A 22,181-nucleotide genomic window follows, 5' to 3' on the forward strand; every position below is an offset into this window, starting at 1 on the left:
AGGCGTAGCCGCTAACTTCCAGTCCCATGGCCGCGGAACCGAACGATGGGAGTAAGCGAGTATTGACAGTAGTATCTCTCGCCCATCCTCAAGTCGAGTCCCGCTGAACCATCATGGACTTAACTGCAGCTAGCCATATGCCAGCCACATATATATCTATGTAACCAATAACTGAGGAGAGGTGCGGAACAAAACCTGTATTGTTTGACTAGGTACCTTTTTGTGTCACCCTCTCTTCACTTAGACATAGATAGATCGCTGTCGGAAACGTCTTCCCGGACACTGGTGCGGCTGCGAGAACACAGAAAGCAGGTAATTTCAGCGGCATTTCCTCCGCCGAGTCTCAATGTGGTTTCTAGTGACGTAGCATGGACAACAGTGCGTCCTGCCAGCGTCCGTTGGGGAAGCCCTGTATAGTAATTCTCGGTAGGTTTCTCATCCAACAATCATGGAAGTTCAAGTATCTGGAAGGGAGATTATCACCGTAGCGCCACCACCCCCGCGGGTCACGCGCAAGGTGCTGCATTGCGTACGATGCGACTCAGATAGTCCTAAACGCCCATCACCGCCTTTGCCGTTACCGTGTCATAAGAGAAGGGCGTTTGAGGTAAGAAACAAACATGAATAGCGGGAAACAGGAGAATGTCGAGGGGTCCTCAAGGCCACCAAGAAGAGACCCCACCATTCCACGTCCGCCAGCTCATCAAATGCTCCCACAGCCTCGATCGCCCAAAGTCCCCTTCCCCCCCAATGATGCTACATAACACCTCTTCCTCTTTTGGGGTATAACCGCCGCCCAAAGCCCATGCTGCAAAATCCCCGCGGTGAAAGAAAAATGCAGGCCTTTCCATGCCGGAACCATGCAATTTTGACGAAAAAGAATTGATAAAAAAGTGGGGTTAACTTTGCCTGTATGCTGCAACTAAAACCCAGTCGCTCGTTCCAGAAACGAAAGATGTGGCTTGGCTTCTTGCTGCAATTGAGAAACCAGGGCCCCGAACGCTCATAACCTGGAGAAGGCAGGAAGAGAAAACGTGGAAAGTTGACAGTAAAAAGTGATGTTGTCCAAATGCTTGCTTGATGCGTCCCCGAGCAGGTGGCGGGGTTCTAGAAAAGATCCAATGGGTATGGAATTAATGATTGCCGCCAGGTCCACCGTTATCTAGGCTCAAAGTTAGCAAGCCGAACTCCCAATGCGAGTTGGCTGAGTACGAAGTCAAGACTCACGTTGGTTGTACATTTGCTGGTTGGATTGCCCGTACGGCGACGTCGGGGAGTAGTTCGAGTAGTTGTACTCGGGCAGCGGCTGTTGCATGCCGGGGGCGGATTGGTTAGGGTATCGGGCCTGGTATCCGATCGGGGGCAACTGAACAGTCCCGGAGGCCGCGTATGTCGTCGGGGGTTGAGCGGTATCCGCAGCAGCTTGCTGGTCGGGGCCGCCATTCTGAGCAGCAGCAGCGGCCGCCGCCGCCTGCCGCTGGCGTTCCTCCTCAGCAGCCTTATTAGCCGCCTCTTGTTCCTTCTTACGTGCTTTCCACTGTCTGCGAATTTCTTTGAACTCTGGAGGTGACAGACGGAGTTAGCATGGAGTTATCGCTGAAGCAAAGGCGGCATCAGTAGCATACCTTCAGGAGTCCGCTTCTGTCCATGACCCTGCATTGTCACATGGGCATTGAGATGGTTCAAAGTGCCGTAGGCCTTTTCACACCCCTGCCAGCCACACCGATACATACGCTCGATCTCCTCATAGCGTCTTCTGGGCCTTTTGTGCTGCTGCGCGCCAGGAATGGGAACAAAGCTATAGACCTAAAGAGGCGGTTAGCAAGGGCTGCCTACCAATAAGGGAGGCTGAAAAGGAGAACAAGCCGCGGCCAAACTCACCTGATTGGTTCTCACCTGTGATGCTGGAGGCTGGTGGTGGAATACGTGCTGAGTCGGGGTGATATGCCCCGGGGCCTGCTGGCTGTAGCCGGCCCAGTCTGGACGAGGCTGGGCATACAAGCCTGGAGCTCCATGCTGCTGATAGCCGTGGCCCATGTCTGGGTGAGGGGGCGGAGCATATGGCGAGTACTGGCCATGCGTGGTGTAAGTCGGACTCGGCGCTGCCATGGATGGATCTATAGGCACATGGCTGTCAGAATTGGCCTGTTGCTGCTGGGGGTTCTGATGGCTGCGCCCATCTCCCAAAGGCATGGACGGACTTGTGGGAGTCTGCGGCATACCTGCACTGCCGCCGTTGGGGTTGGGAGCAGGCGGGTACTGGCGCTGCATCTCTGGAAACGCGCCAGACCGTGACGTGGGCGGATACACGCTGTAATCTGACGTCGGAGTGGCCGAGTTAGAGTAGGCGGCTGACCGAGGCTCTTGCTGGGCGGCGTATGGCGCAGCAGTCGCTGGATCTATGGGCGACGCCTTAGACTGGGTGTCGTCGACGCTGCTGGGATGTGGCGAGGGCAAACCTGACTGCGAGTATTCCGGGGCGCCGCGGTCCATGGAAGAATCAGCGAGTGACTGAGATGGCTTGGTGATCACGAGATGTTGTTTGTGCCACTGCACGGATTCTTTCTCAACTGCCTCAAGAAGTCGGGCGAAACGCCAATCGTTCTCGGTGACGGGGTGTATCTTGGATCTGCCGCCGAGTGCAATGGACTAGGCGAAGTATACGGCGCCGTGGTGGATGAAGCCAGGGCACCCGTCAACCGAACCTTAAAGCGCCAGGGGTCGGTTTGCAGATAGGATGAAAAGCCGGCCCGTTGCTTTGGAACGCCCTCTCCCGAGTATAAAGTTCGGTTGATGGACGAGCTTATTGTGGGGTGGGAGGCCGATTAAATTAGCCAGGTCGTGAAGCCGAATCAGCAAGCCCCGGCTTGGTCTTGGGTTGCTGCTAAAATCCGCGCCAAAGCGAATTAGCGTGCGATGTGGGCACGCTAAGGTGACCCTCACGCACCAGAGCCGCAGCGAGGTGAACTAGTTCCCGAGAACCGGGAAATCGGTCAAATCGAGGCGCACAATGGCTGGCAACCACGGCACTCGAGTTTGGGACTCGTGATTTTTATGCGCTGTAGCAGCGCGTGTGAGGATGTTAAAGGAGCCGTGGGTGGTTCGGTCAAGCGAAAAATTGAGTTTAGTGCGGGTATGAGTGTGGCTTTATAAGGGAGGTGGGGGGTGGAAGGGATTGAGAGATGGTGGATGGGGTCAAGTTGACGCTCTGGGTTCTCTCCGCACCGCAAGGTCCAGCTTGAAGGTGCCTGCTGTCGCAATCCCCACCAGTGAGTGGAGCCAGATGCTCTGTGCAGGACAGATACGTACTGTACAATATCTTACGTAACACTGTACTGGCAGGGGGGTGTATGTACTGTATCAAACTGAATATTCTTATCTTCCCCTCGACGCTCTGTGCTGTGTGGTGGTCCTGCATACAGACCGGTGCGATTACTGAAACTTGGAAGATTTCATTCGATGCCTAAAACACCTGCTAGTCGGCTCACTGAGCCTCCTTTATATAGGACTTCTTTCAGTTTCTGGTCTGCAATTTATAAGTGACACAATGGTATAATCGCGCATTGTAACTCAACTCGAGCAAGGCTCAAAACTTCGAGCGAATGCGAGGGTAAATCATCACTCGCTGCTCTGTCAAAATAAGGTAAGGTACCTTTCAAATTTCACCGGTGGGTTGTAAAATACACAATCTGTATCATCCGCATCCCAAAGTGTAAGAAGGTATGTATTGTACCAAGAAACCGTCGTTCCTGCACAGTGAATGGCCGGGGACAATGCAACTGATCGCTCAGCTCAATGTTTGTTTTAAAGCAGAACCTGAAGATCCGATACCATGGCCACGCTTTTGCATGCTGCACATGGCGCATATAGCCTGGCCCCCGTACAGGGCATTAAACACACATCAAGATGTCGATTGGCACCAATCACTGTTTTTGTGTTTGTCACTTTCAATGTTCGTTTAAGACCATGCAATTAATTCAAAGTCTACGGACCGCCCAAAAAACAGAACTGAGGTAGGGTTCCGATAGATGCTGTGTTGTTCGGTACCGACTTGGATGGGTGAAGGAATCAACAAGCGCGGACCCGGAGCAGGGTACTCGTAGTGCGAGTTGACCCGCCCCTGCCCAAGTCCCCACCGCTGCGCTTCCTGTGTGTTAATAGTAATGACTCGTGCAAATTCGCGGTTGTGACCTGATGCGGAGGTGTGTGCCATTTCCAACACATATGGCGCCTCGTACCGTGACGTTCTTTCACTCTTCCCACTGAGTATCCTACTGTAAGTCTCCCTGACACAGATCGTTACTGTACGCAGAAAAGCTCGAGAGAGGAAACAGCTTCCTGGGTATCTGATAATGACGGGAGTTATTTTATCCTGGCCTGCGCTTGCGCTTGCGCTGCTCCTTCTCTTCATGGTGAAAAAGTCCCCGAGTGGCGGCAAGCGAAAGGCGGGCGTGAGTGGCGAGGGGTGGAGGCGGCAGCAGACTGCCAGTGACCTGAGATTCCGAAAATACGCAATACAGTACCGTGACCGAGTGTACACTAATAATGGCAGGATGCTTGCATTCTGTGGAGTCCTCGACGGTGGACAACTTCGAAAGGCGCCTCAGCAGGGTACCTAGAGTTCAAGAACTCCTATGTCTTGAGTGCAGTATCAAGATGCGAGTGCAAGATAGCAGTCGAGCAGCGACGCATGGATACACTACAACAGCGATCACACCCTGGCGAAACATACTGTGTCTATGATTTGAATGCAAACCACCGAATGCAAGCTCAAGGGAAGAAGCCTCGGCTGATGAGATCGATACAAATCCTGGGGGAGACGGCTTTTCCCTAGTGTACTGTGTAAGTCGAGTTTGGCGATCGACCCTAGGAATCTGGTGGGATCGCACTGTGTGATGATCTGAGCCTTCGACCAGGGTCTCAAAGATGCGAAGATGTGGGTGAGGAAATCCCAAGGATCCGGGCATCAAGAGATTGGTCCAGCCCCACGGGTAAAAATAACATTTTGGGATATCGCTCCGCTTGCCTCTTATTTTTCATCATGCGGTAACTGTCCGTACACGTGTACCAGGTAATTTTGGATTTCGCGCTGCTCGCTAATAAATGCTAGCAGGCTCGGCATGAACTTCGCTTTGAGTCTAAAGCTCTCATCAGAAGTCATCGACACCGCCTTGTCAATCCCTTCCTACACTACAGCCGAGGGAACCGGATCTCGTTCTCCGGCCTGGGGGGAGGCCATTTAGTAGGTAGTTTCGACGGAAGTAATAGATACCTAAGTTTCCGAATCGAGACCGCGGTTGCCACTGCCAGCATTATGGTGAGATCGGTAGAAGCAATAGTTATTACAATATGCCATCGGCACGAGGTAGACAATAGGCACGGTTGAATTAAAGTTTGAGGACTCCGCGACGCGGCGAGACTAACATGGGCGTTGGCACGGGGGGCTTGGGGTCCTGATTAAAAATCTGGGATGCTTGGGCCGGGCTGGGGCTGGATGGAACAGACGGTGTTGCGAAGTTGGGCGCCGTCGCGAGCTTAAATCGAAGTATAGTCGCACTAAGCAGGGCTCCCTACCACAGTAATAAGCAGGGCTCCATCGCCTACTAGCGTTCCAGTACCACTTCTGTTCCTTGAAGTGCATCGTCAGTGTTCTTATCAGGCAGCCGAATAACTAGGTTAGCAGTGAGCTTCTCACTCTGCCATAGTGATGCAATGCAGGACGCTGGCCCCAAGCAACGGAGACCCGGGAAAGAGCATTAGTACCATTAACTAAAGTCTTCTGAAAGGTCTCACACCAGCTGGGCATACCGCAGGACTCCTTGCCGCCTCGACAAAGACAACCAAGCAGCTGAGCAGTTGTTTAGTTCTTGCCAAGAGATCGAGCGATTTGCCTGCCGAGTCTTCAGCTTTTTTGCCTCTACCGATGGATGACCCGAAGGTTCGGATACACTAAAATCGCGTACCAGTTCGCAGGCACACAGTGCCCACGCTACTGAACGTCATTTCAGTCATGCCGCACGCGCTCGTACAGTAAGTACATACAGTACAGTCGTAGTACTAATACGGGAAAATCCATCGCTCTTAACCACAAATGATACATGGATGCTCACATGCGCCAGATGTAGCACAACGAAAGATAGCCGTCTTAGTAAGCAGCAGCCGTACGTACAGAGACCTGCAAGAAGCTGGCCCCTCGGAGAGCTCGAGTACGCAGGTAATCTTGCCGGTACGAAGTATGTGTGGTGATGGTCACCCATCCGTGTATCACCGATCAACGTCGCAGCGAGCCTGCCACGTGTTGAACAGCCTAGTGGCCCTCGCTAACGGGGTTAGGTGCGGGAACCCGTGCTTTTTGCGAAACCTTGCTTCGGGAACCAAGATGCTGTGCTACCGAAGGCAAAGCTCTCGAGGGAGGAGACAGGAACATTAAATTGAAGTTCTCGAGATGGGCTGGGACCGCTGATACCCCGATCTGGAGCAGCCTGGGTATCCGCTTACCCCCGCTGCGACAAGAGAGAGCGGGGCCATCTTGCAGGAAGGCCGATGACCGGCTTGACCCAACGCCGACTTACCGAAGGGGAATGCCTATTGTCTTCGCTCAGGGCAATCATGTCCGGATAATCTTGAGTTGCGCGTGACAGACCATGTTGCGGTGAGCAGACCCGTGTTGCCAAGGTACCAACCTCATATGCTAAGTTAATACCGCACATCCCGGGACCAATGATGAGCGTGGAAACGGCGGATTTTTCTTTCGGGTTCACATGAAGCTATTGGATAACGTTATAGGTTGTCCGGAAGTGAAGAGATACCACAGGAGAGGGATGAGGTTGGAACCCTTATCGGAACAGTGGGACTGTATGCGTAAGGATATGTATATACAATACCGTTCAGTCCAGTCATGGACGTGGAGACAATGCCGGCGCTCCGGCTAACCCAGATTGGGGAAGCCGGTCTGAATCGTCTGTATGTACGTACAGAATCACAGCGAATATCCTGAATTCCAGGCACCGAATCTGTAAGTTACTCGTTCCGCATAATTACCATATGCTGTCAATACGATATTTCAATATTTCTAGAAATGGCTACTGCCCAGCCACCACTTTCCCACGTAACCCCGCAACTCTAGGATGGTCGGTACTTTTCCGGCTAGCTTTCCGCCAACTTGTCGATGGCAAAACGAGCAAGGCAAGACCAGTTTGGTGAATCAACAACCAGTTGTGCGACCTCGCAGACGCAGCAGCGGAACTGCACGTGACTCGAACAACAAAATGCACCTTTCTGAATTCAAAGCCCGATCGTTTGGGTGAGATTGTATGAAGGAGGGGACCTCGTCTTTGTAACACGGAATAGTTTCCGCCGTCGAACTGACAAGGCAACCGCGGCAAGATATCGCTAGGTAACCTTATGGTTACATTACATAACGTATAAATTTCCGCGTATCGAATATATGTTCGCCGAATGGTTGCCCGCTCTGGTCTGGGACTGCACCGAAGCCCTGCACTGACATGCGAAGCCCGCCCCCTTTGGCCGAGAGGGTGTATCTCACCTCTGGGTGTGCAGCACTTCTTCTTGGGTGCTGCGAGACGCTGACGAAAAGGACGTGGGCGGGAAAATTACCACCGCTACGTTAGCAGGGTACCCTGGACTGTGGGAATCACGATGCTGGGTCCAATGGCACGGGCATGACGCTTGGCTCAGCCATGTTCCAGCGAAGGACGGCAGCAACGGGCTAGATGGCCCCACCATCCTCGCTTGCTTAGACGATTTTGGGGCAATCTGGTGGAAAAGCTCATGCCCATACCCCTGCCCTAGCCCTCAAAAAGGTCCCGGACCCGGCCGACGATTCACAACAGAGCACCAAGCGATGCTGACAGTGCTGGTGGAGTCGTCCAAGCGGCTGAAGACGCAATGATCTCGAACCCGGGAGGCGCTTGTCGCGATCTTGATAAGGGGGGTTTGAGACACTGAACGGGCAGTGAGTGGTTGGTTAGACTGACCGAAATTTGACCATCAGCCGGGCTGGGTGAATGCTTGACTATCGTTGACCGCCACCGAGGCCTCGCAGCAACAGCTAAGGTACCTAGTAACAATTTGGCCGACGTATTTTCGCCCCATGAAACCTCCTGGACGAAGAAAGAAGGGCTTCCTTCGCCCCGCGCGGTAAGAAGCTGAGGCTTGGCCAAAGGACTTCATACCTAACTAGTTATTCTGCATCATCATGTTGGCCCTGCAGATTGACACGAAATGGTGCGATCTCATCTTGCGCGTGTCATCACGCGAACGGGTCCTGGGATCTTTAATGTCTGGTACCTTCATCATTGCCAGCGTCGGGTACTCATCAACCCTAGGCTCCCAAGCCTGAGACCCGGAGCAAATTCCGGGCACCACCTTCATGGCGTCGCGCCATGAACGTCACGACCGGCTTGTTCCGTTCTACAATGGTTCGGTCAATGTCATGCTGCTGGATGCAGTGAAAGTCAGTTGTCGAGCAACGACAGAAAACGAGAGCAGCACAGCAAAAGACGAATGGGTCGAGCTCATTCATCAAGACTTCATCTCCCAGCGCCCTACTTGAGCTTCCCGGGCCCCATGCACGTTACAATAGGCCGGTCTAAGTAATCAACTAAAGCTTCCCGAACATCTAGCTTACCATGCTACCGGTTTCCGGGTAGGTACGGAGTATGCGGAGTACCGTACGAGGGCTCAGTTACACCGATATGTGTGAAAAGGAACCGTCGCGATACGTAGTAAGGTAGGCAGTAAAGCATAGACAGGCACACTAGCTAAAAGCCCTGTAATAGTACCCTCGACACCATCCGCAGTTCCTCACTGCCGTCAGTTTGCTGGCACTGCGAACGCACACTGCGTCGAAGGCGGATCCTTGCTCCAGGAAAGCCCGAGTCATACCGTAGGACGAAGGTTGAAAGATCCACCGCCTGGTGGTTCGAGCCAAGACAACAAACTGATGAGCGCCTCACTGTGTAGGATGCTCGCTGATCCGAGAGAGAGACCGCCTACAGTAGGAAAGTGAGTTGTCGTTCAGCTTACCACAGTAGGCACTGCAGCATGCCAGCACATGTCAAAGTGGAGGGGGGAGGGGGGTGCATCACGGGACGAGGGTGTCCCATACTGACGGGAAAATCACAACAATAATTGCACCTCGGATCTGGGTCTCATTTGCTCGGCCTTCTTCCACCACAAAGGAGGGGAGAGGCTGGCCGGAAGCTCGGCAGGCATTAATGTTACTAGGTATTGTACTCCGTACATACCTACCCTAGTCGGCCGAGTGCTGACAACAGAACGCGATCAAACCCCCCCCCCCCCTTTCGCCCCTTTGACGTGCAGAAGCCAGTCACCCACTTTAGGTTAGTTAGTGAGGGCATCCGACCCGCTCAGCCGATGGGCGACTGCTTTCCTGAGAGATCACCACTGGATAAGAAATCCTAGTGAAGCATGAGCGGAACCTCTGGATAGTCCGCCACGTAGGAGTAGCCCTATTCACGTCAGCGATGTTGTTTAGAGCTGAGAAGAGGATGTTCATTCCTCGCCAACAACCGATGGGGACGTACAGTCTATGGAGTTTCCGGCTAGCGGGCTAATGGACGCTTTCCCTCCACGCACTACCGCCAGTAGGTTCCGCTCCTGTCCCCTCCCCCCGGCCTCACTACGGACTAGCACCTACCCCAGACTCTCGCCCAGGTTCCCATTATGGTGAATCGTGATGCTACGCCGTTTCAAGAGAATCTGCAAACGTACACTAGCACTTCACACTTGCTAGTTAGAGCCGCAGTCTAGACTCTGGGGCCTCTGCACCAGACAGCTCTCCCCAGCTTGCTCACCAGATATCTACACACGGCAAAGCAAAGCATTTGGGCACCAACACCCAAGAGTCCCCGCTGTCGGATGCGCCATCACACAGAAAGCCCGTCTTATCATCCTTTTGCCCCAGCGAGAAGGACTCTGAACCCACCCATTGTAACAAATGACGCTGCCGATAGCGGACATGCTTCCTACTGTGTGAAAACCCCAAGATCCAGCCGCATGTGCAACTCCACCCACGACTCCAAAGCCAGACGAAGAAGCGGGGGGCCCGTACAAGCTGGGTTTGGCCTGGTAATGATGAGGATAGAATCTCAGACACGGTGTCCCTTAATCTCTCATGCGAAATACCAAGAGGGGGAAAAAAAAAAAAAAAAATTCAGGGGAAGCAGATAGAGGAAGGCAAGGAACCGCAGCGCACCATGACAGAGCCTAGATTTTCCTGCAACTGCAAAGGGGTTCTTAGCTCACGATAGTCAAGCACCCAAATACTCCGTAGATGAGGGAGCTATTCCACATTGTCTTAACGTATGGGAAGTAGTTTGCTAAGAGAGCCTGACGCCTTCTATGACCCGAGAACAGCAAGGAATGGATGAAAATACTACACGGTCACCTTTGGCGGTGCCGATTTTGACAGTCTTGGGTTGGAACCAGACGCCTTGCTTCACATTCGATGTGTGAGGCAAGGCAAACACCTGACTCCCTCAAGTAGAAATCTACCATTCTTTAATCATTCTGGCATTCGCTTTTCTCCTGAAACTAGATACCTTACAATAATAAAGACTTCCTTGTGTCATCATCAGCCAAACGAAACGAGCAGGATGATATCTGTGACAGCCTGGTCCACCTCGGCCGAAGCCACGAGAGCCTCTTTCTCCTCAATCCACGGCTAGTACCTGTGAATATAAGGAATCATCACGACCATGATGGGAAAGAGTAAGACAATATGACATGTCAAAGGTCCTGGAGCCGCTTCCGCAGTTGGACATCGGCCAAGAGGAAGGTATCGCCGGGTGTGACGACCAACCAATGGATGCCCGAGCAGAATCGCCTGACGAACTGGGAGACGGTAGGATCCTTAGTGAGCTCTAGCCAGCCCAGGAACGCCTCGTCGTCTCGTGAGAAGGAATCGGCCGCCTTCATCCCAAGCCGAGTAGTGACATAAAACAAACAACAAAAGCAGTGGCTACTTGAGCCACGAAGCAACCTCTAAGGAAGAGCCCTCTATGCCGAACGCCATGATGTCCGAATGCCGTATGCCACTGGTTCGACAGACCAGTTCACGAAATGATCTAAATCGCGAGCAACGCTTACGTGAAAGCGTCGCGCAAAACGTCGCCGTTTTCATCGTCCAGGTTCTTTACCAGCGGCGGTTACCAACGGGCATTGCATTGGCGCCATTAGCGCCGGCTGAACGTCCTGTCATAGCGCGGTCAGCGTATGTCCCCCCGCGCCCGAAGATAGACTGTTACACACTTACCACCACGGAATCCACCACCGCCGCGGCCACGGTAGCCGCCATATCGGCCGCTTCCACCACCACCACTGTAGCGAGCCATCTCGGCGAGACGTGGATCAATGTGCTGCTTAGCCTCCTGGAGGACACCCACGAGGTCACGGGCCTGCTTAGCATCTGGTTGAGTGGTTAGCGAATCGCTCAGACAGACGAGACATGGGAGCGCGGAAACTTACTGTCAGTGGTGAAGAAGGTGATGGCTGTGCCTTTGGCGCCGGCACGGCCAGTTCTGCCAATGCGGTGGATATAGTCCTCCGAGTTGTTGGGGTAGTCATAGTTGAGCACATGAGTAATGTTGCGCACATCTTTGAAACGAAGGAAATGGTTAGCAACGGCTTGCAGCATGGGCGGCAAGCAACCGTTCCAGCATGAACGGACGGCGTATGGCACGGATAACTAAGTATATTTCGTGCCTGTTATAGCTGTACTTCTCTGCTTGGCAGGTGGGCTGTCCATTGCGGTGAGTATGCCGGTGGGAGATCCAAAGATCCAAGGTCTTCGGGCCTCGGGGAATCTTGGAGACAAGCTTGATCGGGGTCAAGAGATGCCTACTCCACGCTTGTACCGCGGCAGAAGAAACGGTACAAGAGAAGAATTTACGGCATAGCAGTGAGAAAGGCGTCTCAGCTACGTCACGAATCCAAGACTCCTCTCGGGAAGACCGTACAGACACGAGGTCAGGCAAGTACGCGCAATCAAGGAAGCCCCTAGACACAAGAGTAAAGCACAGCACACCTCGATGCTGGAAGGCTGCCCATAAAGGGTTCGGGGCATGGTGGGGAGGGGACACATACCGATGCCACGCGACGCAACGTCAGTGGCGACCATAATTGGGCTCTTTCCGGTCTTGAACTGATCCAACACCCAGTCACGCTCGTTCTGTTGCTTGTCACCATGGATTGCTGCGATGGTGTTAGCGAAATGGTGCCATCAAAAATTGTCAGCGACGGGGAAAACCTACAAAGCGCCGGCCAGCCGTCCTGGCGAAGGAAGCGGGTGATGTCGTCAGCCACACGTTTGGTGCCTGTGAAGATGAGGATCTTGTTCTGATTGTCCTTGCCCTCCATAATCTTTTCGAGGTGCCTGATCATCTTGTCGCGCTTCTCGCTCTCCGAGACCACCTCGACAACCTGGGTGATGCGATGGTTCGCAGCCAGATCCATGGAACCAATGTTGACCTGAATGAAATCAGTCAGGAAGTCGGAAGCCAGGTTCCGGACCTCCTTGGGCCAGGTGGCCGACCACATGAGAGTTTGACGGTCAGGCCGGATCTGGCCGATGATCTTGCGGATCTGAGGCTCGAAACCCATGTCGAGCATGCGATCCGCTTCATCGAGAACCAAGTAAGTGACGCGACGGAGGTTGGTCTTGCCGGACTCGAGCATGTCGATCAACCGGCCGGGGGTGGCAATGCACACCTCGACGCCGCGCTGGAGATCACGGATCTGAGGGCCCTTGGGCACACCGCCGTAAACGCAAGTGTTGCGAATACGAGATGACTTCCCGAACTTGGTGATCTCTTGCTGGATCTGAACAGCCAGCTCACGTGTGGGAGCCAGGACCAGCACAATCGGGCCGTCGCCGGGAGCGAGAAGAGGTTGAGCGTTGATGTGAACGATCGCTGGGAGACAGTAGGTCAGCGTCTTGCCGGAGCCAGTCTCGGCAATACCGACGACATCACGACCGGAAAGCGCCATCGGCCAGCCTTGAGACTGGATGGCAGTCGGAGCGGGGAAGCCCTGCGCTTTGACCTCATCCATCACGTAGCGAGGGAAGTTGGCCTCGTCAAACGTCTCAACGGGTTTAGGAACATCACGACCCGCGACGGTCATGGCGTGATCGCGACGGAACTTGTCGACCTCTGCCTGCGAGCGGGCTGCGACGCTGGGGTGCTCCTGGTAGAACGATTTCTCGAACTTGGGCAGGGTATCCATGTTCCAGGTCTGCTTCTGCAGACCTGCACCCAGATTGGACATGCGATCACCGCCGCCTCCGTAGCCTCCGCCGTAGCCACCACCGGCGCCGTAGCCGCCGCCGCCGCCGCCGCCGCCGTAACCGCCGCCACCGGAGTAGCCACCAGATCCACTGTGACACAAGAGTTAGCAGCTAGGCCATCAAACGGACCACGAAAATGGCGTGGATTTCGAAGGACTGTGCCATCCGCCATCAAGAATGGACTGAAGGCGTCGACTCAAAGGAGCAAGAAATGTTGAAAACATACCCATGAGACGAGTAACCGTTAGAATATCCTCCACCGTTGCGATCATAACCGCTCGAGTATCCGCCGCCGCCGCCGCCGCGGGAGCCGTAGCCACCACCACCGTAGGAAGACATTTTGGTTGATTAGAAGTGTGGAAGCGGAGCCAACAATGTTCTAAGAGTCGGGGGGATTTGGCGACGTAGATGGTCGATGATGAAACCGATTAAGACGCGCTGAGTTTCGGCGTCGGTATGATGGATCCGTCGGGAAAAAAAAAAAAAATGCCAACCTGATCCAAGCGCGCGTCGCGAGTGACTTCGAATTCCGATACGAAGTACTTTGCTCGAACAAATGAGCGAATTCGCGCGTTGCGATAAAATGGACTTTTTTGAGGGAGACGAGGAGGAAGAATGCTTTGACGAGGCGGAGGTGCGTAAAATCCTTTTTGTAAGACGGATGGAAGAGCAGGGAGGGAAAATGGCAGTCGCCTCCGGACATTTTTTTTTGGGTCCTCTGGCGGCCTGCGTGTGGCTCAGAAAATGTTTTGCAGGCACGGTCCCCTGTCAGCTGGTCGGTCTGGATAACGCGGATAACGAAGGTGGTGGAGTGTCGCAGCTGGCAGGTGGCAAGTGGCAACCCGTACCTGCTCGTATGTACCGTATTATACTCCGTACGGATTTAGTACCTTCCAGGTTGGGACCATCCATGGCAGACCGCGAGACGGCGGCCGGGAGTCGGATAGCGGGACAGACCGCTGGCGTTGAGAGATGAGATGAGACGGCTTTTTGCTCTAACTATATAAGGTACCTTACCTACATATGTACTTGTTCCATGTAGTACTGTAGTACGTACATACATATATGTCCCTTGTGTATGGTACATCAACGACGTTTGTTCTCCTTTGCTCTATGATTGGTCTTTCCGCGAATCCCCGACAAAAATGCCGCTCACAGTTTAGTACGGGATATGTATGACGCCGCCGTTCCCCAAATTCCTTCTCTCGTTATCTGAGGCCGGTCTAAGACGCACTGTACATCTCCCAAAACGCAATTTCCATCTGCAGGCCCAAACGTGTCAGCGTCCAACCGGCGTCGAGGGGCACATCCAACCAGTAGACCCAGCAGCTGACCTTTGTAGCGTGGATGAAGATCTTGACCAACTCTTCTATCCGCGGCACGCTCTGGAGCACCGCATGTCTTTCGAGGAGTTCTTTGTCCGGCAATCAGCTCTCTGCCTTCACCGCTCTTGGCTTGGCTTGTCTGCACTCACCAGAGCCCGTCTTGACTGCCGTGGTGTAGTCGTCGGCCACGTAGTTTTCGATCCACGTCCAGTACAGGTTGCCTTCTCTCTTGGACCGCGGATCGGCGTGCAGCTGCCTGGCGATGGCGCCGTATCCGAGGAGGCAGGGTGCCATGGCTACCTGGAGCCCAAGCCAATCTTGAGACTGGCCGATGTCGAGCACGTACCTGGCATGCAGTCAGCAGGTAACGCAGCAGGTGCTTGATGAAATTAGGTCAGGGAGTGGGAAACCTGGTGTATGCCGTGCATGCTGCAATCTGGTCGTCAGTCGTCTATTGGGAAGAGACCAAGACAGGGAGTCTGCTCACCTCCCTTCTCCTCTGTTTTCTCCATTTCTTCCCTCGAGATGCCAAAACCTGCGCAATAGCCGATGTGCAGCTCCATCTCGCGGAAGATATGCGTGACGATGGCGGCGGACTTCATACCCCGGCTTTAGCACGGCTGTCCTTCAATCAGGGTCCCGCCGGCCGGAAATGGAGGCACTTACAGCAGCAATATCCTTCATCGTACCGGCCTTGTACGAAGCAAGTGCGTTGGCTCGAGCAAAGTGTGTCTGTCCCAGACTCAGCAGCCGTCCGTCCAAAGACTAAATAAAGAGGAGCCAACATACAAGATAGAGATAGTCCTGGATCAGGTACCCCTTGAACGACTCAATCGGCAGCGTTCCATCTCCCATGGCCAACACAAACGGGTGGTTAACAAACCTGTCCCACACAGGCGCAACATCTGGTCGTTCGAGGAGGTAATCGATGAAATGGCCCCTGGGACGCATCAGCTAAGGACTGACACGGGGAGCGAGGTAAGGGGGGAAGGAGGCGCTCCCATACCGCGAAAAGGGCAGCGCATAGACCGAGTGGAAGTGGTTGAGCGGCCCGTTGCCGCCGCCCAGCCCCGGCGCAGTACGGATGCCGACGTGAACATATCTGCAGCCAGCTCTGACTGCTGCAGGCATGTCCATCCCCTTTGCCAAGTTCGACGCAATCGCCGCTGTCGATAAGTCAACATCACCACCCCCTATTGAATAACAGGCCACGGAAGGAAGGAAGGAAGGAAGGAAGGAAGGAAGGAAGGAAGGAAGGAAGGAAGGAAGGAAGGAAGGAAGGAGGGAAGCAGGAAAGTAAAGTTGGACCAGAAGGAGAAACCTACAAGCCAAAGAACACCCCGTGCCGTGGGTATTCGTTGAATCGCAGTACTCCGTCTCCACCCTGAGCACTACCTCCGCGGCCTCCTCTGTCCCGCCATCCCCTTCTCCAACCAACACATCGACCACCAACTCCCTCTCGTTCTCCGCCCGAGCAGCGGTACCGTCCTTGCGGAATGGGCAATGCCCACCTTTGACCAGGACCCACTTCGGGCCGAGCCTGCGTATCGCCCGGGCGAGGGTCTCGAGATCGCCTACGTTGCTGACAGCCGCAGGCGTTGTTGTTGCAATATGGCTGCTGCTGCTGTTGTCAGAGAGTAAGAGGAGAGCTTCCGGGACGTTGGGCGTCACGATGTTTGCGCGCGGGAGGAGGCGGGCGCGGAGGATGTGGAGGGCTTCGGGAGGCAGCAGCTGGGCGCCTGTTGTTGCTATCATCACCTGCGCAGCGCACCGAAGTGTGAGTTCCCCGTAGGCGAGTGAGTCGGAAGGCAGAGATGGGAGAGGGTGGATATTTACTGGGTCGAGCACGACGGTGGAGACATTGTGTTGCTCGAGGGCTTGAGCAATGACTTCAATTGTCTCGGCCGAGGCGAGCATGCCTTCGTTGGTAGGTACGGCAGTCAGCACATGCAGAGTTGTTGATGAAAAAGTAAAGCGACGCAAGGGGAGCTCACCTGTCTTGACAACGTCTACCCCAACGTCTTCGATGACGGCGTCGATCTGTTTCTTGAGAAACTCGGGCGGCACCAGGTGGATGCCATACACCCCCTTCGTGTTCTGGGCCGTGAGCGCCGTCGTGGCTGTCATGGCGTAGCACCCGTGAGCAGCAATGACCTTTTGGTCCGCTTCCAGTCCGCTGTGAGAGCATTGTATAAGCGCTTTGTCTTGACGACAACCAGGGTATTGCAGTTGCGATATGAGAAGAAACGACCACATACGCCCCGCCTGAACTATCTGAGCCCGCGATTACCAACACTCTTGCAGGAGCCATCTTGAGCGCGATTTCGTTTTGGTATGTATGTCCTTGTACAATGCATGTATAGTATAGGTGGTGCGATGAAATGCCTCTCCTCGAGTGGTCTGACCCAAGCTAGTGAAAAGCACTCAGGACTTGCTGCAGCGCGGGGGAATAAGTGAGCGGAATTGTGGGGTTGCCCAGGACCTTGAATAACGTTGAGGTGGATAGAATGGAAAGAATGGAAGGAATGGAAGCGTTCAAATATCTTTTTAAGACTCGAGTTCCCAATATCAGCTTTCCGCTCCACGGCAGTACCTAGTACTGTATGCTTGTACAACAATCCATGCTAGATGACAGAAAATGAAGGGAGCTAACCGAAGTGTTGCTCGAAACGCCGACCAGCACCCCCAGGGCTTCCCCCGTCATCATCAGCCAGAACCTAGGTCCCCAACCGCTCCTGTATGCCTGTATGCAAGTCCGCTCCGTAACCGTGACCGCCTCAGTCCCCTGGCAACCCCCCTACTGTTCCCCCTGATTTTGTGGAAATACAACCGACGCCGGCTTGTGCCCTCGGGTCACAACTCGTGCTGGACGCCCCTTCATTGATATTCAGTATAAACCCAAATAGACATCATGACGTTGTCGCCCGGCTATCGGGCGAACCGTCTGCTAATCATACCCGCTCTTTTCTTGTGTGCCGGGTCGCTGATGCTCCTCTGCCGCTCTGTGAGTTTCTCATCACCAGAGCTCTGTTCCTCTTCGTCGCCGTTCTCCCTCTCCTCCTCCTCCTCCTCTTCCTCTTCCTCTTCCTCTTCCTCACTCTCGCTCTCGCTCTGCTTCCCTGGCTTAACCGCCATTCCGCTTCCACCCCGGTCCCCAGCTTCCTCCTCGCTTTCCTCCTCACTCACCTCTCCTCTCTCGCTCTCGTCCTCCCTGTACACCACTGCTCTCAGGACACTCTTATCAAACAAGCCCACGATCATATTCCGATCCGCCAGCCTGTAATGGTGGCACTCCAGCAACGACATAACCTTACGGAAGAGATGCGGCTGCGAGAACCCTGCCGCCTTCTTCTGCGTCTTGATCTGCATTAGCTCGTTGCGAGCGCGTCGGTACAGCACCATGTTCGACATGTCGATCACCAGCTCCAGGATGCGCTGGTTGGTCGGGTCAGGATCGAGTTCCACGCGCGGTACTACGAGACCGGAGTGCTCTCCGTCCACGCCGGCTTCCTGCTCTGCCTCCTCTTGGAGCGCCTTGAGCAGGGACTCGGAACGCGGGCGGGAGGGCATGGCAGGCAGCTTGGTCGTCTCGGTCTTCTGGCTGTCGGGGAGCTCAATCTCGGTCACCGGGGTGTGTTGCCATGGCTGGAGGGAGAGGAGCTGGGAGAGGTCGGTGGGGATGCAAAGGCCGAGAGAGTGGCCCAGGATGTTCGTGTTGGAGTCCCAGCCGTTCTCGGAAAGGATCTCGAGGCCGTGGATGGAGCGGGAGATGAGCCCCAGGACGAAAAAGGCGGTCCCCCGCAGGCTCATGACCTCGTGGTGCTGGGCTATCTTGACGATCTGCTCGACCACGTCGGAAGATTCCAGGAATGGCGCGCCTAGTTCCATAGAGCCGACGTTTCCCACGGCCCAGAGACAGCCTTTCACTTTGACAATCATCTCCGCGTCGTCCGACTGCATGCCGTGCTCGCGGATCGTGGCGGCAAATTCGTCAAAGTGGCCTTTGTCACTGAGCAGCCTGCAGCCCTCCTCTGTCCGAGTGAGCTCGCGGTAGAAGTGTGGCGGTACGTGACTGTCGGCCTCCATCTCGTGCTCGTCGCCAAACACGCTGATTCGGTTTGTCGCGTGGTCATCCTGCTGATCAAGGAAGGAGCGCGCGAGGCTCGCCTCGATGACGCTCACATACGAGTCGTTCCGGCCCAGAAACCAGTCATCCATCTCGTTGCTGATGTAGTCCAGCCCGTCAAGATAGTGGTAGCCAATCGAGGTCGAGAGGAAGCGCAAGAGCAGGGGAGCTCCTATCTCGCCCAGGTGATCGAGCGCTGGCCGGCATTCGACGATGTACTCGAGGTGGTTCTTTGTGTTGCACGCCTTTTCCAGGATCTTGACGGCTGTCGCGCACACTTCGACTTCTGGATCGTACAACTGAGTCACCAGAAGCTGAATGGCCCACTTCGAATCCGCAGGTTCCTGACCCTGGGCTCCCATCCGTGGATGCGTCACGTACTTCCTCAGCGCATTCGTCGCGTAGATCCTGATGTCCTTCGTCCCGGCGGTCAGGGCCTTCGAAAGCAGCACGCGAGGGTGCCCTTGCAGAGAATAGTCGAAGTTGGCGAGCATGAGCTTGATGAGGTCCGGCCGCTGCTTGAGGTCAAGTATGCGGTACATCATGTTGAAGATGCGCCATCTGTCCAGCATCTGCATTCCCTTTGCGTCCCCGCTCAAGATCCCGAGCATTGGGAAGTACCCACCGCAAAGTGTATCGGTGAGACGGTCCTTGGAGAACATGGGGTCTTGTGCCGTCAGGCCGCTGGTAGGATCACACTGGGCCAAGCACTCGGCGATCTGTCGTAGCAGTTTATTGTCGGACAGGTACCTGCTTCCCTCGGGACTCTGCAGCAGAGCATGCATCAGGGCACATCCGGCTCTGACGTACTTCTGTGTATTCCTTGAGCTTTTGATCTCCGAGAACTTGAACTTGAATGGGCGATAGAAGCTCATGATCCTTTTCATGAACTTGGACGCCTTGATGGCCTCCTCAAGTCTCTTCCCGCTGGTCAGTGGCCCTTCGATGAGCCTGAGAATAACATCCCAGTTCCACTTGTTGTAGTTCGAGCTGCTCAGCACGTTGGACTCGAGCAGGAGCTGCCGGAATGTCCCGTCGTCAAAGTTGATTGCCGTGTTGCTTTTGGGGTGCTCGTCAAGTGCGCCGAGGTCCATGCTATGGTGGGCGGAAGGAAGATAAGCGGACGGGGAGGACCTGTACAGGGTCTTGCTGACGCTGCTGATTTGGTAGACAACCCCAGTGGCGGCGAAGTGGCCCTCGTCCTTTAGCCTGGCGGCCGCAACGAACAATTCGGGAAGCAACTGCAGCTCGCTGCTCCAAGACGGCGGAAGCAGACGACTGGACAATCTGAGCACCTCTCCTATCAACAGGGTGGATTTCCGCTTGAGGGTTGCGCTTTCGTTGTCCTGGGTGAGTTTGAGGAGTGCTGGTATGACACCAGACTTGATGAATACCGCGAGCAGGAGGGCCGTGTAGTGTTCCAGGAAATTCTGCTCTCCTCCTTCTTCCTCGAATTCATTGTGAGAAGAACCCTTGGTGTTGGTAGACTTGAGGTTCGTGACGCGGCCGTAGGTTGTAAGCCGCCGGCCGGCCAGGAATGATGTTGCCCATGCTGGAGGCTTGATGCGGAGAAGCGAGAAGATGAGATCCAGGATCGTTTCCCGGATAGGTCCCGTCTGTACCACCATACTGGTGATCATGGATCTGATGGCGCGGAAATTGTACATGGACAAGGTCATGAGCCCCGACCACGTCCTGAGCGCCGAAGCTACGGACTTGGCGCTTTGCTTCAGAAAGCGCTCGTTGGATGACAGCTCGTCCGTGAAGGCGGTGAAGAGAACGTCGAGCTCGTTGCCCGGGCGCAAGTACTTGCGCCGGTCTGGACCGTCGAGGAGGTAGAGGAAGGCAGCCGTCAAGCTCTCTGATGCCTTGTACGAGCCATCCGCCAACGCTTCGTGTAGAGCGGACATACCGCCGGAAGCAATCAACAGCTGGGGGTCGCGGACCAGGATCTCGGCCAGCGTCTCAATGCAGATGGGCCGCAGTCTCTCCTCTGGCTCCTCCGCGGCCGCCGCAATCGATCTGACGACGGCTCTCGATATCTCGCGGACGCCATCCTTGACGTCCAGGAAAGCACGCACAAACTTGAGGGCCTGCTCACGTTCGACGTCGGATTTACGATCCTTAATCAGGGACCTGCCAGAGTTCAGCCTTCGCGGGCTCCCACAGCGGGCCCGAGGCGCTTCAGAACGTACCATGTGACCAAGTAGTCAGTATTGAGCGCACGGATCTTCCTGAGCGAGCTGATGTCCGAAATGGCGTATCGTATCATCCTATACGCGGCGGCTACCACTTCGCGGCTCTCGCTCAAGAGCATGGCTTGCATGCGGAGGCCAAACACCGACCACACCAAGTCATACTTCAGCGTGGGGTGCCGCTTAAAGAGATCTACCAGGCTGTTTGCCCTGGCGACGTAGTAGTCCGGGCTCATACCAGCCACCTCTAGCGCCTGCAGGATTTCGGTGAGTATGAAGGTAGGCGATTCGGTGGGCTCGTCGACATCGGATCCGGCACCGCTCCTGGAAGCGCTCGGAGGGGAGCGCAAGCTATTGACGCCCGGAACCAGGCCCTCTGTCCTGGTCCTCGTGGGGGTTGTCGGGGCAGCCTTCACCCGCTGGGCATCTGTGAGTTTCTGGCGCAGCTCCTTGATCCGCTGGTTGGACGAATTCAGCTCGGCCTCGACTCTTTGCCGCTGCTCCCTGGTCTGCTTCGCCTTCTTAGAATGCAGCGCTTCCAGCATGTTCTCGGAGCCCTCCTTGATCTTCATCTCGCGGCTGAGCGCTTCGCGCAGGTACGCGAGCGACTTCTCCTCCTGGATCGGCTCATCATCCTCGTCCAACTTTTCGAGCGAAGGAAACAGGTCGAGTCGCGAGCCGGCGCGCGAGAGGTTCATCTGGCTGCGGAGCTCAGAGCTGAAACTGCCTGGCATGGGCATGGGCGACGGGTTAAGCGACGGGCCGCGGGACGCAAAGCTCACGGCGGAGGCCGAGATGTTGCGGCCTCCATTGGGTGCTTGAGGCTGTAGGCCATCCAGGCTCGGTCGAGAATTCGCAGGCTGCTGTTGCTGTTGCTGTTGCTGTTGCTGCTGCTGTTGCTGCTGGATGTAGGACCTCTGAGCGGGCGTTGCCGAGGTGCTCAGCATGGTGGATGGCCCAGCCATTTGCCCTCCACGCTCGACGCTCTCGACGCTCTCACCCCGTGCGGTATGCGCATTCGAGTTGCCGGTCGGCCGTTTGCCTGAGGCCTTGATCTTCCGGCTCTTCAAAGCTGCAGGGAGTCAGTCGGATCCATCGTACGACAAATCTGGTCAAGAGGGGGCGGATCGCGCGCGCGATCAAGCTTTCGCCATATCGGTCTGCCCGCTATCGTACGGATACTCAGGACCTTGGGTACCCGTACA

General features: G+C 55.1%; 5 protein-coding genes across 5 annotated transcripts; 1 reads left to right on the forward strand and 4 right to left on the reverse strand.

Moving 5' to 3' along the window:
* Positions 1–992: 992 nt before the first annotated feature.
* Positions 993–2,743, reverse strand: B0T15DRAFT_319838 (uncharacterized protein). The gene is made up of 4 exons (XM_062864040.1): positions 1,882–2,743; positions 1,626–1,806; positions 1,228–1,560; positions 993–1,162 (listed from the first exon to the last, which is right to left on the reverse strand). Exons 1-4 carry the CDS (start codon positions 2,491–2,493, stop codon positions 1,134–1,136), a joined length of 1,155 nt encoding a protein of 384 aa, XP_062717432.1. The 5' UTR covers positions 2,494–2,743; the 3' UTR covers positions 993–1,133.
* Positions 2,744–4,142: 1,399 nt separating this feature from the next.
* Positions 4,143–4,859, forward strand: B0T15DRAFT_544268 (uncharacterized protein). Its single transcript, XM_062870055.1, has one exon. The coding sequence runs from the start codon at positions 4,353–4,355 to the stop codon at positions 4,617–4,619; it is 267 nt and encodes an 88-aa protein (XP_062717433.1). The 5' UTR covers positions 4,143–4,352; the 3' UTR covers positions 4,620–4,859.
* A 6,019-nt stretch (positions 4,860–10,878) lies between these two features.
* On the reverse strand, positions 10,879–13,669 carry B0T15DRAFT_563064 (ATP-dependent RNA helicase dbp-2; the record flags this gene model as incomplete). The annotated part of the gene is made up of 6 exons (XM_062870603.1): positions 10,879–11,238; positions 11,300–11,452; positions 11,512–11,640; positions 12,130–12,237; positions 12,297–13,420; positions 13,557–13,669. 6 exons carry the CDS (start codon positions 13,667–13,669, stop codon positions 11,180–11,182), a joined length of 1,686 nt encoding a protein of 561 aa, XP_062717434.1. The 3' UTR covers positions 10,879–11,179.
* An 884-nt stretch (positions 13,670–14,553) lies between these two features.
* B0T15DRAFT_497375 (Ribokinase-like protein) lies at positions 14,554–16,966 on the reverse strand (the record flags this gene model as incomplete). Its single annotated transcript, XM_062867260.1, has 10 exons — positions 14,554–14,744; positions 14,805–15,001; positions 15,066–15,084; positions 15,143–15,251; positions 15,322–15,387; positions 15,445–15,595; positions 15,662–15,821; positions 15,981–16,574; positions 16,650–16,831; positions 16,914–16,966. The coding sequence occupies 10 exons, from the start codon at positions 16,964–16,966 to the stop codon at positions 14,554–14,556; spliced, it is 1,722 nt and encodes a 573-aa protein (XP_062717435.1).
* Positions 16,967–17,583: 617 nt separating this feature from the next.
* B0T15DRAFT_497376 (Rapamycin-insensitive companion of mTOR, N-term-domain-containing protein) lies at positions 17,584–21,923 on the reverse strand (the record flags this gene model as incomplete). Its single annotated transcript, XM_062867261.1, has 2 exons — positions 17,584–20,917; positions 20,977–21,923. The coding sequence occupies 2 exons, from the start codon at positions 21,921–21,923 to the stop codon at positions 17,584–17,586; spliced, it is 4,281 nt and encodes a 1,426-aa protein (XP_062717436.1).
* Positions 21,924–22,181: the final 258 nt, after the last annotated feature.

The sequence above is a fragment of the Chaetomium strumarium genome (genome assembly GCF_033439665.1).
Source record: "Chaetomium strumarium strain CBS 333.67 chromosome Unknown B0T15scaffold_8, whole genome shotgun sequence".
NCBI classification, from domain to species: domain Eukaryota; kingdom Fungi; phylum Ascomycota; class Sordariomycetes; order Sordariales; family Chaetomiaceae; genus Chaetomium; species Chaetomium strumarium.

What these genes read in the sequence shown, in the direction of transcription:
- B0T15DRAFT_319838 (XM_062864040.1), bottom strand. Translation starts at nt 2,493, where the DNA reads ATGGACCGCGGCGCCCCGGAATACTCGCAGTCAGGTTTGCCCTCGCCA. An exon ending in CACAGGTGAGAACCAATCAG is followed by an intron (nt 1,807 to 1,881) that starts GTGAGTTTGGCC and finishes CCGCCTCTTTAG; the next exon opens with GTCTATAGCTTTGTTCCCAT. An exon ending in CCAGCAAATGTACAACCAAC is followed by an intron (nt 1,163 to 1,227) that starts GTGAGTCTTGAC and finishes CTTTGAGCCTAG; the next exon opens with ATAACGGTGGACCTGGCGGC.
- B0T15DRAFT_544268 (XM_062870055.1), top strand. Translation starts at nt 4,353, where the DNA reads ATGACGGGAGTTATTTTATCCTGGCCTGCGCTTGCGCTTGCGCTGCTC.